Source organism: Blennius ocellaris (assembly GCF_963422515.1).
Source record: "Blennius ocellaris genome assembly, chromosome: 4".
Taxonomy (NCBI): domain Eukaryota; kingdom Metazoa; phylum Chordata; class Actinopteri; order Blenniiformes; family Blenniidae; genus Blennius; species Blennius ocellaris.
Genome location: NC_137653.1, coordinates 2,066,875 through 2,084,360, shown reverse-complemented (window position 1 = coordinate 2,084,360; position 17,486 = coordinate 2,066,875). Strand labels below are relative to the sequence as shown.

At 42.1% G+C, this 17,486-nt stretch overlaps 1 protein-coding gene across 1 annotated transcript in view; it reads left to right on the top strand.

Moving 5' to 3' along the window:
- Positions 1-17,486, top strand: part of syn2b (synapsin IIb) — a gene marked incomplete at both ends in the record, with an annotated part of 99,554 nt that overhangs the window by 52,223 nt on the left and 29,845 nt on the right. Inside the window, 4 exons of the mRNA XM_080494635.1 lie at positions 7,388-7,445; positions 9,130-9,221; positions 12,498-12,654; positions 13,145-13,234. Coding sequence (XP_080350761.1) covers positions 7,388-7,445; positions 9,130-9,221; positions 12,498-12,654; positions 13,145-13,234 — 397 coding nt within the window. The remainder of the gene's footprint in view (positions 1-7,387; positions 7,446-9,129; positions 9,222-12,497; positions 12,655-13,144; positions 13,235-17,486) is intronic.

The window sequence follows — 17,486 nt, the reverse complement described above, 5'->3', positions numbered from 1 at the left end:
CAAGGAGGTAGATTCTACATTGACCTCTGCTATCGTAAAGCCGCCGTGGAGAATTCTGCAGTACTGACAACGACAAATACAGTAACAATACAACATGCTGTACGACTGTATGACTGTAAATGCCGTTTTTTGATAAATAATCAAATGCAGCTGAGTGCTCTCAAATGAAAGAATAATGTTGGATTCATGACTGATTTACTTCGCGACCTCACTTTACGTGTATAACACAAATCTCCACTCGGTCATTGTTCACACATTAACGGCGTCCGGTGGCGCTGCAGGAGGAGGAGGAGGAGGAGGAGGAGGAGGAGGCGTCATGGCCGCTCGCGCTACCGCTGAATAATTCAAGAAACATCTTTACCCGAGGCGAGAGACACACAAGGCAGCCGATCAGGACTTTCTGGTTGTTTTTCTCATGGATCAATGTGGAAAGATGCTCATTGACCGAACGGTGCATTCTGAGCTTAAAAGATTAGAATTTGATTTGGGGAGAAATGAAAGGTTTGTTTGAGGGGTTCAAAAAAAACCATTTGATTTGAAGGTTTAATAAGGAACATTTTAGTTAACATTTAAAAGAACTTTTAAAAGATTCTTGAAAAACTATTCTTATTTACACCAATTTAACTTCAAATACTTTGCTCGCATTTTTAAAGGATTAATTAAACTGTTTTGATATATTTATTTTCTTTCCATTGATACATATTGTCCATTAACTAGGGTATTTAAGTTCAGGTTATAGTTATAAAATATATTATAAAAAAACCCAAAATCTAATAACTAGTGGATAAAGTTTCAAAAGTGCTGAGCCCAAATAATAATAAATCTAAACTGCAACAATTCGTTTTTTAAATTAATTTAAATGGGATTTTACTATGTTTAATGTTAGAATTTTACACTGATGGAGAAATAGATTAAAGATTATAGCGAAAAGACTATAAGTGACTTGGGCCATTACACATGAATACCAAAACCTCTTTCAGTGTTTTTCACATTAAAGTTCAAGTTCAAAGCATAAATCCTCACTTTATGATGCAATGAAAGTCTTACACTAAAATATTATTGCCTGCCTCATAATGTACTATTAAACTTTTTTTTAATTTTGGTCACAGCGTTTTTACATTTTGATTTTTATTACATCCTATTTCAAAACAATTTGCGTCGGTGTTACATTTCAGGCTCAGACAAAAAAAAAACACGTCTACTTTGATATTTTTGATTTCATTGTTCACTAAAGTCCAATCTGCCTTTTTATCAACAATTGTAAACAATACCAAACAGTATTAATTAGAATTAGTCTCAAGTTTAATGCCGTTTTCTCAATATCCTTGATCAAATTAGCTCCCATTCCCCGCCCACTGGGTTCAGTGGTGTGAAACATCAGCTCTTTTTATACATTTCCAATTGGAACGAGGCCAGGAAAGCGAAGCAGCGGCAGCTTTCTACACTTTCTACACGCAGAAAGTTTCTAATAGAGACTGAAAAGGAGCTCTTGGGTCTCCGGTGTGTCTTCTTCCTCAGACTGAACTCTCATCTTCATCTTGCTCTTCACACACCTTCGGTTAAACGATCTCCCGCTACACCCTTCTACAGCCACGACACGTCTTCTGCCCTTCAGACAGTCTTGTTTTAGTTTTTCCCCCCACGCCGCTGGAGGAGCGAGGGACGAGACGCTCGGGGGCTCGTGCTGATTGACGTTGAATGTGCCGAGCATGAAAAAAAACTCAAACGGAAACGGTGATTTTTACCAATAGAAGCTTGTATAGCGAGAGATTCGGGAAGTCCAAAGACTGATGTGTGATTTCTCTTCAGTTTCTCAGTTTCTCAGGTTCTCGTCGTCGGCAAAACCATTAGAATAACGCCGTGCCTTTATCCTGCGGGGCTCATCCCATTGATATGTTTTACGCCGAACAACCATAAGATAGAGGCCGAGAAGTGAGGACTAAATTAGCAAAACCAGAGAGTGAACTGTGGCTGCGGTCGAAGAGGAGGAACGGGAAAATAGAGCCAGTTATGATAGATAATGTGATGCGTATCGTGCTTGAAAGGCGCAGCCGCTGCATTTCCAGTATTATGTCTATTTTTGTCAATAGCAACTCGTTATGTGAAAGAGAACAAGAAATCACAGCTCCTCTGTGGCGTAATTGCAACCTTTTACAAGACATATGTTGGTATATGTGTGTGTGTTTGAGAAGAAAAGCCTTCCTAAAGAGTATCAAGTAGATATAAATCACTTTTAGTGTGTCTGGGTTTGAAAAGCTTAAATCTGAAATCCAGCCTGCGTGATTATGTCGGACTTGGCGGCTCTTACCAGAGTCCACGTCCCTCTTCCATTGTACGCTTGCTGTGTCTTAATTTGCAGTATTGACGCGTCTCTCTCGCTCTCTATCATTGCGCTGCATTGATTTGGAAAGGCTTTACTTCTGCAGGCCATCTCAGACTGTCGGACTCCACGGATCAATAGTGAAAGTGGGATCCCATAAAGTGACCCTGAAATAACGGAGCCAATAGAGCAGAGCAGAATCTAGCAGGGTGTGCAGCCATGGGTGGTTCCGTTGATCATTTCGGGGGGGGCGTCTCTCTCGCTCTCGAACCTGCCGCATTCATCTCACATGACTTGAGCTTCAGCCAATTCACACACACAGTGAGACGTAAGAGGATTTTTTTTAAAAGATGCAGCGTTATTCATGCAGCACAAGGTTGACAAAGCAAAGTTTCACCTGTTGAGGAAACACTGAGGATGAATACTTAAAGAAATGTTGTTCTACATGTGCAAACGCATATCTAAATTCTTCAAATCAATGAAAATACCAAGGTTTACAGATTCATGTGATAAATGCGTCTCAAACTCTGCTCCGCTGTGTTCAAATGACACATTTCTTCAAATCTGCCATTAGTCATTGATGTGAATGGAGCTCAGGCATGACTTTCAAAATAAAACTTTAAATTGTACCTACAGATAACTATTTAGTGACCACAAAATAGTACTTCGGAGCCACATTATCATCTTTCATGGCCTCAAATGACTATTTACCAATTCTTTACCACAAATTACGAGTTTGTGGTCATGAATTACTATTTCTTGACTACAATTTAATATTTAATGGTCTCAAATGACTATTTTTTGACAACAAATGACTATTTAATGGTCACAAGTTACTATTTCATGGCCCCAAATGAAAGTTTAATTTCCGACGTTGTGTACTGTGCGTTGCTTCCTTTCTGCTTATTCAAATGAATTACTTTTAGATGCATCTAATAGTTCCTATCCACAGTAATCAAGTTTAGACCTTTACTGCAATTGAAACGTGACGACACCTCATCCGTTAAACAAAAGCAGTGCGTTTCCACTGCAGCGACACACATTGACAATGATGTCTGTAGTCTGCCAGGCCACTGGGTGGCGCTGTTGCTTGATCTTGCGTTGAAACCACACAGGCGTGTGCAGAGAACAAAACGCTATCAACGTGAAGAAAATGGAGAGGACCAGTCATTCTTATGGACTGATGACGCATCGGATGCTAACAGGGGTGAGTCTCAACTATTAAACGACTGATACGAACGATAAAATTAAAATACAGAACGCGAGTCAAAACCACTGCGGGCCGCCATCTTTGTTTACAAGTGGAAAGTGAGAGGGTAGGTCCGGAATGTCCCTCCTCTCTCCTTATCTATCGACTTTCACTTAACCCCGTGGATGACGTCACGGGGTTAATGAAAGGAGTTAGCAGACTTCCTAAAGTAGTCAGTGAAAGGCGTTCACGTTGGTGCGGCGGCCGGACCGCACTTTCACTTAGTGACGTCATAATAATGCGATGGCGGCGCAAGTTAGTAACATGCTATGGTGGGGGGAAAGAACTACAAGTTTCTGAAAATGGACTACAAAAAAGCGCATTTGGGTTTTAGATTATTTCAAGTTGTTCCAGCAGATTGTTGCGTTGGTAACTTACATGATCTGCGTCCTTTTTCCCGCCGTCGTCATTTTCCTTTAAATGTTGTCGCCGCAAGGAATTGTGGGGTGGCGTGAGCTCGCCTCCTTTGCGAAAGTGTGCTATCCTATGCTAAAGGAGGCTCAAAAGGAAGCGACCAGCCTCCATTTCTTTGCTTATTTGAGAATTCGGACAGTCCTTTTCATGGCCGCTCCACAAAAACACTTCCGGGGTTCAGTGAAAGTCGATTATCAGGAGTGCGGAGGGACACGTTGCGCATGCGCAGTGGGAGTGCTCTCTCACCTCCATCTGAGACAGTGAAAGGATGTTTCCACCTTGACAGCCAAGATAAAAACGTCACGAATCCAGTGCATTCACACCCCGGCGTCGTGTAAACGGACCCCCCGAAAGTGGAAGAAGTTTCGCGGACTCACTCGTATTGGTTGCCGTGTCAACGGGGCCCGAGTTTGCTTTCGTGCCCATCCTACTGTAAATATCCAGAAGTATTCTGGCCTGAATATCAACACCATGCAAATAAACCGTTGCTGCTGCAGAGACCGTTCAACTTCAGTTGTTCCCACTTTGTACCAAAGCTTGTCGGCAATCTGGTTCACAGCAATAGAAATACCTCATTATAAAAGTCAACTTCAAACATCCTTCACGTAGATGGAAGATGGCAGGAATCTTGCGTACCAGCCAAAATCAAGTTTACAGTGGAGTTTGAATTCGATGACATATCATTAAAATGTTAGCCTCTCCTACTGCATCTGAGTGATGAGTTAATTTCTAAGCATGTTGCCTAAACGGTGTATTTTGAGTTTGCTGGCTGCGCCGTGACTAAACGGATTTCTCTCTGGGGAAACACGCTGCTCATTAAACTCCAGTGAAATGCATTTAATAATTACTATTTCTCAGACGGCAGTATAGGAGCTGCGGCTCACAAACGGGAAACTGCAGGAATAACCTGTCACTGCTTTTTGTTTTTTTGTTGTTGTTTGGTTTTTTTAGGGGGGGTTCATGGCAGGATTAAAATGTTTGCACCGCGAGGTCGTAAAGCTCATTACGCTGAAGTAAACGAACGACTGGAGGGATGCGAGGGTGAGGAGGAAGCTCCTGGAGTCGATGTTTGTCCTGCTTGTGGTCGACTTGATGGCTGCAACACAGGATTTTGTTTAAAAAAAAAAAAAAGTGCCTAGTTGTAGAAAACTATCTTAATGCTGCTCTAGGATTCCCCCGTGATATTTGTTAAAGCTGCCATGCTACATCGTTTACTGGTTTTTTTTATTATAAATGTTTCTACTTCTGCAAGTTTCAGAGCAAACAAGTGAATAAAAAACAAACAAACAGTGCACGACTATCAATATAGACCCAGGTCCCGAAATGGACCCATTTTCACGTTTCACGGCAGTAAAAATATCATTAGTGAAATTCAATTTTATATCGCACGAAACGCAACAGTCATCACAAGGCACTTTAACAGAGGAAAACAAAACAATCTCGCATGAGTAAGTACAGGCAGTGGAAAAGGGAAAAACTCCCTTTTAACAGGAAAAAAACCCCCGAAACTTTCTGCAGAACCAGCCTTCGAAGTCGACCATTTTTTTATTAACTAACCTCTAATACACCAAAGAAATGTGTTTAGACGGACTTTAAATCCACAAATTTTGGTCAAATTAATCAGCGGTGTTCAGAAATGACAATCAAATGTTGTGCTTTTATGTTTTTCCTTGAAAAAAAAACATCAATTTATCGTTATTTATGCATTTTAGTTATGAAATTGTCTATTTAAACCTTTCTGGATGGATGGATGATGGATGGATTTCTTTTTATGGCTACAGCCTACATGGAGTTTCAGTCAAGACGTTCAAAAACGTGAAGAATCTGTGATCATTTCTCTCATTCTTTCTTTTCATTCATTTCAATCCTGTCATTTTCATTTTCTCATCTTCCTGTAGCTCATTGCATTGAACGTTTACATCATTGAAAAAGGAGCACAAAGACGATCAAAGTTGTAGCGGGTGACTCTTTCTTCAAAACACAATAACACAAAAGTAAAAAGAAAAATATATATATATATTGAGTGATGTGCAATTTACAGAATATTCAAATCAGTCCCACAATCATGTAATTACAGCAGGAGGAACTTCTGTTAAGTTGCATGGAACTTATTTTAGCTCATAGCTTAAATTTAATTAAAATAAAATAAATATAATTAAATTAATAGACGGATAAATAAATAAAAACCTGAGATCATAACGTGTATTTCACCTAAATGTTTAAGCTTGTTTTTGACTCATCGCACCGTCTTCTTACGATGAAATCTCAGAAATAAGGGCCACATAAGTGTGTTTAAATAGGACTTATAGAATTATAATTGCTCTCTCACTTCTGACCTCAGAAAGATGAACACACTCCCACTGAGGCGCAGTAATTGGCCCTCGGCTCTGTACTTAAATGTGACAGTGTAAGTTAACAAGGTGTTTCTGTGTCGGCCGGACAGTGGTTTTCCTCTCGCCTCCACCAAACTGGAATAACAAGGCTGAGGTCGCAGTGACGTTCACCTCTTGCTCGCTCAAACGGATCTGGTCCCGTTCATGTTTTCAGCTGTTTTGGCTTTTTTGTTTTTTTTTAAAGGCCCATTATGCTATTTGATGGAATTAAATGAAGAGGACACTATAATCGTAGGGTTGACTCAATGGTTTCCAGCTCAAACAATGTAAAAAAAAAACACACTTCAATAAAACAACCAGCCCAAAATTCAGCCTGTGTAGAAATCATGTCAAACTTTATGTTCACGAAACACACAAATACACGAAAATCACAACAAAGTCACTCTTGTCAAAAACAGTATTTATTAAACGGCACAATCGTGAAATTGCCTCTTTTTTTTTCTATCTCTCACTTGAATAAACAACACGGGTAAAGTTTTCTCTATAAATTACCTGTTTCCAGGCAGATTATATCTGGAGTGAAGTGTTTTCTGAATCCGAACTTTTCCACCACACTAACTCGCCACGTCTTCGCGACACTACCGCACCACGTTTTATTGTTAAGTAATGTTGTCGCGTGGCGCCGCAACCGGCAGCTTTCAAATAATCATCCACGATGTCGTCATTTCGGGTGCGTTCGATTTTCTCGTGGACTTCATAAAAATACGCTTCGTCTTTCTGGTTCGTGCTCCGGCTTTCATTAGCTGCTTTGATGACGCAACAAAGCAAAACCAGCTGCGGTCGTATGAAGCTGATCTGCTGCATTGAAGCAGTGGAGATAGAAAAAAACATCTGCAGTGCAGCTGGGAAGGTTTGTCCATTATAAGAGGTCCCACAAGCAGGCGTCCATTTTCTGTCCTTTGCAGGTGCTCGTGTCCTGTCCACTAGAGGGCAGCACAGACAACCATGAGGTTTTCATGATGGGGGGAAACTGACTGAAACTCTCTCTTCTCTTCTTCTCTTCTTCTCCAGGTCCAAAGTGTTCCGAGGGAAGAAGGTCCTCGGTGATTATGACATCAAAGTGGAGCAGGTACAGTCAATATTCACTCTTAAAGCTCAATCCTTTATGATACTTTAAAAAAAAAAAAAAACTGACCTCCATTTTTCAGTTTCCTTCAATGACTGCAGATTCTGGCTCCTTAACGAGATCAGGTTTATTTGCTCCACTGGCCTCCTGACAGCTCCCTCTGTTTCCTCTGTAATTTCACTTTTGCTCGAGTTCCTGCAGAACTGTAATGAGTTTTCCCGATCAGCCTCAGCCGCTGGGCTTCATGTCAAGTTAATTAAGTGAACGTAATGAGCAAATATCAGCAGGTTAAAAAGTCTGCATAAACATGATCCGACAAGCCCAACTTATTTCCCCCCCCCCCCCATTTTTGTTGTGGTTATAAACTAAGTGTGATTTCCCAGGAGTGACGGAGAGATAGCGACGGATTTTCATTGACCTGTTCAGACGAAACCCATCAAGTACTTGGTAGTTTCCTCTTGAATCAAAGTAAATCACAGATTGAGGGTGGAAACTGGGATTAACTGCAAACTCACACATAGTGTGTCTCATAACAAGCAATGCTTGTCAAACGCTTGTCAAATCTTGCATTTTTAGAATAAAATGTACAGTAAATGACATTTTTGGATTGTTGTTTTTACCATTTGATGTTAAATAGATAATTTAGATCTTATGAAAACATAGTAATGCAAAAAAAAATGTATAATCTATGTTTAATTAGACCCACACATACTTAACAACATACATACACACATACATATCTCATATATCTAATTAACATTAACTTGCCTGAAAAGGGCATCAAATAGTTATACATTATAATTATCTTTATGTATTAAAAAAGTATTAGATATATAAATATAACAGTAAGAAAGTTATCCAACATAGAAGACTTATAAATACCTTTTATGTACAATATTCACACATATACATATTTATCACATATATGCGTAGAAAATGTTAAGATAAAGCATCTTGTTTTAACTGGATTACATTATTACACCCATAAGACAACACAAACTTGTAAACCTTCATGCTTTCATTTGTTTATATATTTATTTGTCATCTCAGACTATTTAGTCTTTATTATTTAATAAAAACAGGTTTCATCAGATTCTGAAAAGACAAATTACTCAGTAAAAAAATGGACATCAGATGTAATACATCAGTAATGTGAGGTAATTTGTGCGGGACACAAGATACTGAGAGAAAAGATGACTCCTGTATTGTATTGTACCGAACAACTTCTCTTATCTACACTGATGCACTTTCTGTTTTTTCTTTTTTTGGCACAAACAGAAGCATTTTTCTTCTAAATGTGTGTCTAACATTCAGTCTCACTTTAAATTAGAGGAGTAAACAACACTAAACAACAGTAAATGCCCTGTTCTTGGTTCAAACAAACCCACTTTGAAGCATTTTGTTGCTTCCGCATCGATTTTTTTCCACGCTGGAGACGTTAATTTACAAGGTCAGACGCAGAACAGACGCAGGGCGGAGTCTGTGAATACGAGTCACGGTGAAATCCTCCTTCCTGCAAATTAAAGACGGCTGTGTAATTTGCTTTTTGCTGCTTTTGGTGGAGGTGAAAGACGTGTTTATATTTCCATCCCGTGGCGAGTCACTAATTCTAACGGCGGGAATTGAACAATATGGCCGCCTTGGTGATCTCGGAGGCGATCTGACCGAGGTGTTCTGATCCCCGCAGGCCGAGTTCTCTGAGGTCAACCTCGTGGCTCATTCCAACGGCACCTGCAACGTGGACATGCAGGTCATCAGGGGCGGGACCAGGGTGGTCAGGTAAGACGCACCGAGACGACGCTGAGACTGAGAATAGCGCCCGTGAGCGACGTCACCGGTGTGACCGGACCGGGAGCCAATCGCGGCCATTGGAGCGTTGAAAGTGGGTGACCTCGTCCAGAAATAACCCGCCGGGTCCCACTGGGGGTTTTGAAGCAACGGTGGAAGTTTGACGTTCAAGGGGCGGGGGAAAAAAACACGTGGTCGGGATTACCTGGGGAATCGAACCGCCGACCGTGGGAGAGGAAGACTGACATCGTTGCTATAGACCCGGTACACTGGGCGGCGCACATGAAGGCAATTTAATTATAATTATAGTAATTATCACATGTGTCCTCGACCAGCTTCAGAAGAATTTGAAGTCCCAGTGAAATGTAACACACTACTTTGCAAAAAACGATGGTTGGGGTTCTACTTGTAAGGTTCCTCCGACTCTGCCCCACCACGGTTGTCGCATAACAAAGTTATTTGAATTTTGAATCTCCAGCCGAGGAAGTCGGGGGAATCCTTCTTCGTGGGCGTGACGTCACGAGTTGTGCAGATCTCCATCTGTTGTGTTTATATCGGCTTGTTTCCCTCTTAAATATCCAAGTTTTTACAGTGTTTTGAAGTTCTAGTTGGCGTTTTATGAGCCTTGATGAAAGATTGAGCCTGGAAGAGACCGAGAGAGGAGGAAAGGAGCACGGGCGGTGGGAGCCGCTAGCTCGCGCGTCTAGCGGCTAGCGGGAGCGGCTAGCTCGGGCAGCTAGTAGACGATCAAGTAACACCTGGACTCATCTTCGGTGATTCCACAGTCAGAAAAGCTCTTGGACATGTTGGATCCAGGAAGCCGGTCGTTCTGCCAAAAGTCAGGAGCCTCAAAGCCTCAAAGGTGAAAACTGGCGGCTGCTGAGGCGAGGAGACGAGGACGAATGGAGGACGAAGCGTCTTCTGCTTCCTCAAACGTGTTCCGGGGTCACGGGGTCACCGATGGCAGAACCACCTTCTGTGTCTTCTTCATCAATCACTGGGTTTGAAATGACCATGATGATGAAATATGGTTCAATTCAGCCTCTTCGTGGTCAAAACTCTGATCCTCCATAATGTAAACACAACTTGGGCGTGTGCACAACTCGTGATGTCACTCTATTATTGTCAGAAGCTCCGCCCAGCAGAGGAAATAGCGCCGTTTATCTATTTTCTCGCGGATTGTCGTGTTTTAACATTTTACTCTTCAGTCAGTTAGCATAAAAACGTTCCTAGAAGAGACACCAGAGTGTTTTGGAGGTGGAATTTTCATTTCACTAGGACTTTAAAGTTCCAAGGTCTATTTTTTTAGGACTTTTTTTTTTTTTTTAGATGTCTCTGATTTGCATCGTATTTAATTTTACATGCATCAAATGACTTGTTTCTTTTTGCACCGTTTTGTAAACAGCGTCTTCAAAGTTCAAGATGTTTTTTGTTTTTTTGGAGTTGTTTTTTTTTTCGGATTATCGCCGCCCCGTTCATCCCTCCTGCCGGTAACGAAGACGTTACAGTCGTCTTTAATTGCCGTCGTCTCCACCAGAGCCTCCTTCAGTTTCCTCTGGAGTGTCTGATTAGTATTCCCGGTGCGCGGCGAGCTGGCGGCGGTCACACTGCGCCAAACTTCTCTCGCTGCTTCTCGGCCTTTCCAGAACCAGTCCCCGAGTTTCATGTTTTCTCTCTCGGCTTTCTCCCTTTCTTTTACGACCTCCACTTTAAAAAAAAAAAAAAAAAAAGCAGCGTCGAGGAAATAAACCACATTCATTCTGAGATTATTCTGTTTGATTGAAAGTCCCTGACCTGCTGTGACACCGGCCACCAGGGGGCGGTAGGAATTTACCCTCAAAATATTGATTCGTCATGTTTCATCGTTTGAGTTTATATTTATATTTCAGACTAATTACAGTAAATTGACGTAGACGGGACATGTAAAAAAAGTAATTGCTTTAAACAAAGAGCAATCTTGCTTCTGATTTTGTTCGTAGCGCGTTGCTCTCTGCACACAAGTCTGTGTAGTTTCATTACAAAAACAAGCAACAGCGCCCCCCCGTGGCCCGGCGGACTAACTACATGTAGACTTCCTAACAAGAAAATTGCATTACTGTTACTTTCGCGATTACAACAACACATCGTCAGCAGATTAAATCTAACCTGTCTGACGATGTCGATTATCCCAGCTCACGTTGTGCTAATGCAGTCACAGTAATAATAATAATAATATCTAAATTCAGAACAAGGGAAGAGTGTTGGAAGGAATTCAGCTTCAAGCTGCAGTCATTTCCGCCCCACGGGGCTAATTATTGCACCTCAAGGTGACTGCGTCGACCTTTTCCAGTGTCTGCGCCTCTTCACAGGCTCGCCGGGGTTCGCATATGTACAGGTTCCTTTAAATGTCACATTACAATATCAGTGGACAGGAAGTTGGCTTGAACTGTTAAACATGGGCGTCCCGATGACCGGATCGTCTCAAAACTTTTTTATTTTTTTTTTATTTTTGTGTTATGAACATGAATCAATGCAAAAAGCAGAACGACTCAGATGTTGAAGGAAAGACCGATAAACAAAGTGGCTTGTTTTTTTTTTTCAATGTGTAGAAATCTGCATCAAATATGTGCAGCATATGGAGTGAGGTTTACAAAGATATTCGGAGTTGAAAAGCCTGCGTGATGAAAATACAGAAAAATCAACCAGTTATGAGTTCAAGCTGCTTCACAATTGACGCTTTCCTCCTAAGAAGGGTTTTCCTGCCCTGAGCTCAGGCTCACAGGCTCACAGGCTCACCCAGCCTGGCTGCAGGGGGTAAATATCACAGAGACGTGTCGTTTATTATATATGTGCTCTATATGTATAATCTAATTCGAGGAACTTTTAATTCTTTGCATTTGTTGTGTTTTAGTTGTCAAAACACAAACATGGAATAGAAAATAAATGTAATTCAATTCACAGCGATGCTTACAAAATCAAATTACTTCATGTTGTTTAAGGAGTCGTGTCGTTTTAATTACGAAAAATCAGTGTAACGTCTATTACTGCTACTCTTTTTCATTAAGCATCCAAGTGAAACAAAGACTTTTGCTGTTTTGCTGCAGGATTACTACTGCGGTCGTAAAATTCAGCTTTTCAAAGTAAAGCTGATGCCTTTTGCTTTCTCAATTAGTCGTCAGGAAACTTTCTACCTTAAATATTATTCCACTCAGTATTGTGCCACTCTGTAGTCACAGTGCTGCACCCAGCACCAATTTATTTTTCTAATATATATATATATATTTCTAGGTCGTTTAAGCCCGACTTCGTCCTGGTGCGTCAGCACGCCTTCAGCATGGCCCAGAACGAGGACTTCAGGAACCTGATCATCGGCCTGCAGTACGCCGGGATCCCCTCCGTCAACTCCCTGGACTCCATCTACAACCTGTGTGACAAACCCTGGGCCGTGAGTCACGCATGATACTCTCCGTCGTACCGGCGACATGCTGGCGCCGGACATTTGGATATTATTTAGAATATAAGCATGATTTGCCTCTGTGACACTTTAATATCTAATACAAATACATTGTGTTCCAAAATCCTATTTAGGCGCCTTTAAAGACAAAAGAAAAATTATATAATACAAAGTACCTTGCACTTTGCTGTGGATCAAATATGTACCACCTTCTATTTATATTCACTATTTTTTTTACTATATTTACAGATATTTAAAAAATATAAAGCATGAAGTGGGATTTTTGGTCACTTTTTAAGTACAGATGGTATCAAATCATGATATGTTTAATTAACTTACATTAATTAAAAACATTTACAATTTCTAACAATTGCAATGAGTGAATTATAAATGGTTGACGAAGCATTTCTGGCGCGTCCCAGCAAGAATGACTCTTGGTCTGCAGTAGCTTCACCTCCGTTGTGTCTCTCCGTCCGTCCAGTTCTCGCAGCTGATCAACAATCAGAAGAGGTTGGGTCAAGACAAGTTCCCGCTCATCGATCAGACTTTCTATCCCAACTACAGAGACATGGTAAATATCTCTTTTTTTACGTTCATACTCTTCGCTGTACTGGAGTGTCTTTAACAATGTGGATCGCAGGGTTTCATGCTATTAAATTCATGTACAAGGCAAAACAATTACAATATAAAATTGCCGTAAATCAATCAATACGCATGTGAGTAGAGTTTATCAGTTATACGTGACACGAGATTCAAATGTGTTTAAAATGACTTTTCTTACTCTTCACGTTGCTTTTCTTGGTTGAAGTTTGAAAAAAGGCCCTGTTTATACGACTTCCAAGTGGAAACGTGTCGTTTCCGTGTCTTCCTGAAACGCCGATGATGGTGTAGTTTACATGCCGGGCCACTAGTGGGCGCTGTGGTCTGTCTCTGTGATGAAACCCCACACACATGCGACGGAGAACGACACACTGTGTACATTGACGACGGGAGAACGCCGACCAAGTTGGGTTTTTAATCATTAAGACTTTCAAAATAAAACTACCAATGGGGAAATTCTAATATGCCGGCTGTGGACGGCAAAGATAGATAGAAGTCTTATGAGCAGGTGTATTTGAGGAGTCACAGTGCCCCTAAAGGCCTGGCATATGTACTGCGTCCCCTTAGTCACGTGTTGACAGATTTTTAAAATTTTTTTAATAGAACTCCAGGAAGAAAAAAGATAATTTTGGTTCATGTGGACTGGGCCTCTATTTATGTCTGTAGAGAACACATGAAAAGCTCCTTCATGCCTCCGTACCCCTTTTCCACAATTTACTTCCACATATTTATTTTAGAAATAAAAATTATTGCTTATTTTTCTTCTAGTTTGATTCGTCTTATATCAGGATTATATGATGGTTTCCAGCGTTTGCACTGAAACATGCACAAGTTGCTGCGTTTTAATATTCTGCAGCAGTAGAAACTCACTGTGCACTGAGAAAAGTCCACATTCATTATTTTTAAATCGTTTGATATCCCACTGTGAGCAATCAAAGAAGTTTTGCAAAAAAAAAAAAAGTTATGTAAGTGTCAGATTCTTGTTCCTGAAGAAAAAGAAAAAAAAAAAAGACAGTGACACGTTTTTTTTTTTGTGTTTTTTTTCCACTGAGACATTTTATATACAATCTTTTTTGGTACATGGAAATAGAAAACTCTATTTAGACAGGAACAGAGACATAAATACAAACCCAAATAATTCTTCTTCAATATAAAACAAACACAATATTGTTGGACTCTGCACTGAAGCCACACGGTCGACCGCGACTCGTCGTCGTATCACGTGAATTTCAATCCGACTTGTATCCGGGGCCGCGTGTTCTCACTATTTACACGCGATTGCATTTTAACTCCGAATGGCTTCAGTGAAGCAGTCCAGTAACAAGACAGGGGTCAATTCAGGGTTTGGGTCCTTTAATTATTAAATGCTGACTCGTTATATTACGTAACACTTTAATTAGCTTTTTTTTTTTAAGTTCACCCAAACGTGTCAGTGGTTACATCTCTTTTTCTTTTTTTCTGTTAACGTCTCGTGCCGAAGTGACACCGGGGGGGGGTGGGGGGAATTATACACTCGCTCTTTTAGGGGAGTTCAGAAGAAAGTGAATTGAACCTTGTCCTGTTACGTCGTTGTCCCTCTGCGGAGGAGGCGTCTTGGCTTCTACAGGTGGCAGTGCTGTTTGTTAAAGCGCCGGATTAGATTATTTTTTTTGGCACAGGAAATAGTGACGGAGTTCAACCGAAGGGAACTAAACACAAGAATCCCTATGCTACAAGAGAAGTGCGGTTAGCCTTTAATATGTTAATTTCCGTTGAAATACAATATTTACACTCTTCGTAGATTATTTAAGACGCGTCGAAGTGTGATCCGTTGTGTCTCTCTGTCTCTCCGTACGTTGCGCGAGGACAATGTGAAGGTTTTCAGGCACTGTAGAATTGAGATTGTGTTTTAACAGTTGGCAGGCGTCACTCGGCCTCGCGTTCATTCTGCACCAGAGAAGAACCGTTCTGAGTCACAACCGGGACGAGCACAGATGGTCGGGCTCCCACTGGGCCGGCCACATCGCCGAGTCAGTCCAGGACAACGCGCAAAGAGTTTTTTTTACTGGAGCAAATTCCACAAGAGCAGGGGGTGTGGAACGTGAGGCCCCAACTGGTGGAAACGACACACACACAAAAAAAAAACGCATCAAATCCAAAGTTGTGAGGTTGAAATTTGTGCCGAAGGATGAAGGGAGTCGAGAGGCTCGTCGAAATTAAGGGTACATCCACATGACGAAAAAAAAAACAAAAAACGATCTTCCTTCTCCGAAACAAAACATTCCGTCCACACGTCACTATGAACTCAGCTCAACACGAGGCTTCAGGGCTGTAGTACACATGCCAGGCCTCTGGGGGCGCTGTGACTCACCGAACACACCAATAATGCAGAAGAGGACAGAGCGCATGGAAATTTAGAAGTAGATTCCTGCTCATAAACCTGTATATAACTGTAGTTCTATAGCCCAGCTCCTCCTGCTGCTAGCGTCAGCAGCTTCTAGTTCTATAGGTCTATAGCCCTGCTCCTCCTGCTGCTAGCGTCAGTAGCTTCTAGTTCTATAAGTCTATGGCTCTGCTCCTGCTGCTAGCGTCAGTAGCTTCTAGTTCTATAGGTCTATGGCCCTGCTCCTCCACTGCTAGCGTCAGTAGCTGCTAGTTCTATAGGTCTATAGCCCAGCTCCTCCTGCTGCTAGCGTCAGCAGCTTCTAGTTCTATAGGTCTATAGCCCTGCTCCTCCTGCTGCTAGCGTCAGTAGCTTCTAGTTCTATAAGTCTATGGCTCTGCTCCTGCTGCTAGCGTCAGTAGCTTCTAGTTCTATAGGTCTATGGCCCTGCTCCTCCACTGCTAGCGTCAGTAGCTGCTAGTTCTATAGGTCTATAGCCCTGCTCCTCCTGCTGCTAGCGTCAGCAGCTTCTAGTTCTATAGGTCTATAGCCCTGCTCCTCCTGCTGCTAGCGTCAGTAGCTTCTAGTTCTATAGGTCTATGGCTCTGCTCCTGCTGCTAGCGTCAGTAGCTTCTAGTTCTATAGGTCTATGGCCCTGCTCCTCCACTGCTAGCGTCAGTAGCTGCTAGTTCTATAGGTCTATAGCCCTGCTCCTCCTGTTGCTAGCGTCAGTAGCTTCTAGTTATATAGGTCTATAGCCCTGCTCCTCCTACTGCTAGCGTCAGTAGCTTCTAGTTCTATAGGTCTATAGCCCTGCTCCACCTGCTGCTAGCGTCAGTAGCTTCTAGTTCTATAGGTCTATGGCTCTGCTCCTGCTGCTAGCGTCAGTAGCTTCTAGTTCTATAGGTCTATGGCCCTGCTCCTCCACTGCTAGCGTCAGTAGCTGCTAGTTCTATAGGTCTATAGCCCTGCTCCTCCTGTTGCTAGCGTCAGTAGCTTCTAGTTATATAGGCCTATAGCCCTGCTCCTCCTACTGCTAGCGTCAGTAGCTTCTAGTTCTATAGGTCTATAGCCCTGCTCCTCCTGCTGCTAGCGTCAGCAGCTTCTAGTTCTATAGGTCTATAGCCCTGCTCCTCCTGCTGCTAGCGTCAGTAGCTTCTAGTTCTATAGGTCTATGGCTCTGCTCCTGCTGCTAGCGTCAGTAGCTTCTAGTTCTATAGGTCTATGGCCCTGCTCCTCCACTGCTAGCGTCAGTAGCTGCTAGTTCTATAGGTCTATAGCCCTGCTCCTCCTGTTGCTAGCGTCAGTAGCTTCTAGTTATATAGGTCTATAGCCCTGCTCCTCCTACTGCTAGCGTCAGTAGCTTCTAGTTCTATAGGTCTATAGCCCTGCTCCACCTGCTGCTAGCGTCAGTAGCTTCTAGTTCTATAGGTCTATGGCCCTGCTCCTCCTGCTGCTAGCATCAGTAGATTCTAGTTCTATAGGTCTATGGCCCCGCTCCTCCTGCTGCTAGCGTCAGTAGCTTCTAGTTCTATAGGTCTATGGCCCTGCTCCTCCTACTAGTGTCAGTAGCTTCTAGTTCTATAGGTCTATAGCCTATAGCCCTGCTCCTCCTGTTGCTAGCGTCAGTAGCTTCTAGTTCTATAGGTCTATGGCCCTGCTCCTCCTGCTAGCGTCAGTAGCTTCTAGTTCTATAGGTCTATAGCCTATAGCCCTGCTCCTCCTGTTGCTAGCGTCAGTAGATTCTAGTTCTATAGGTCTATAGCCTATAGCCCTGCTCCTCCTGTTTCTAGCGTCAGCAGCTTCTAGTTCTATAGGTCTATGAACCCGCTCCTCCTGCTGCTAGCGTCAGTAGCTTCTA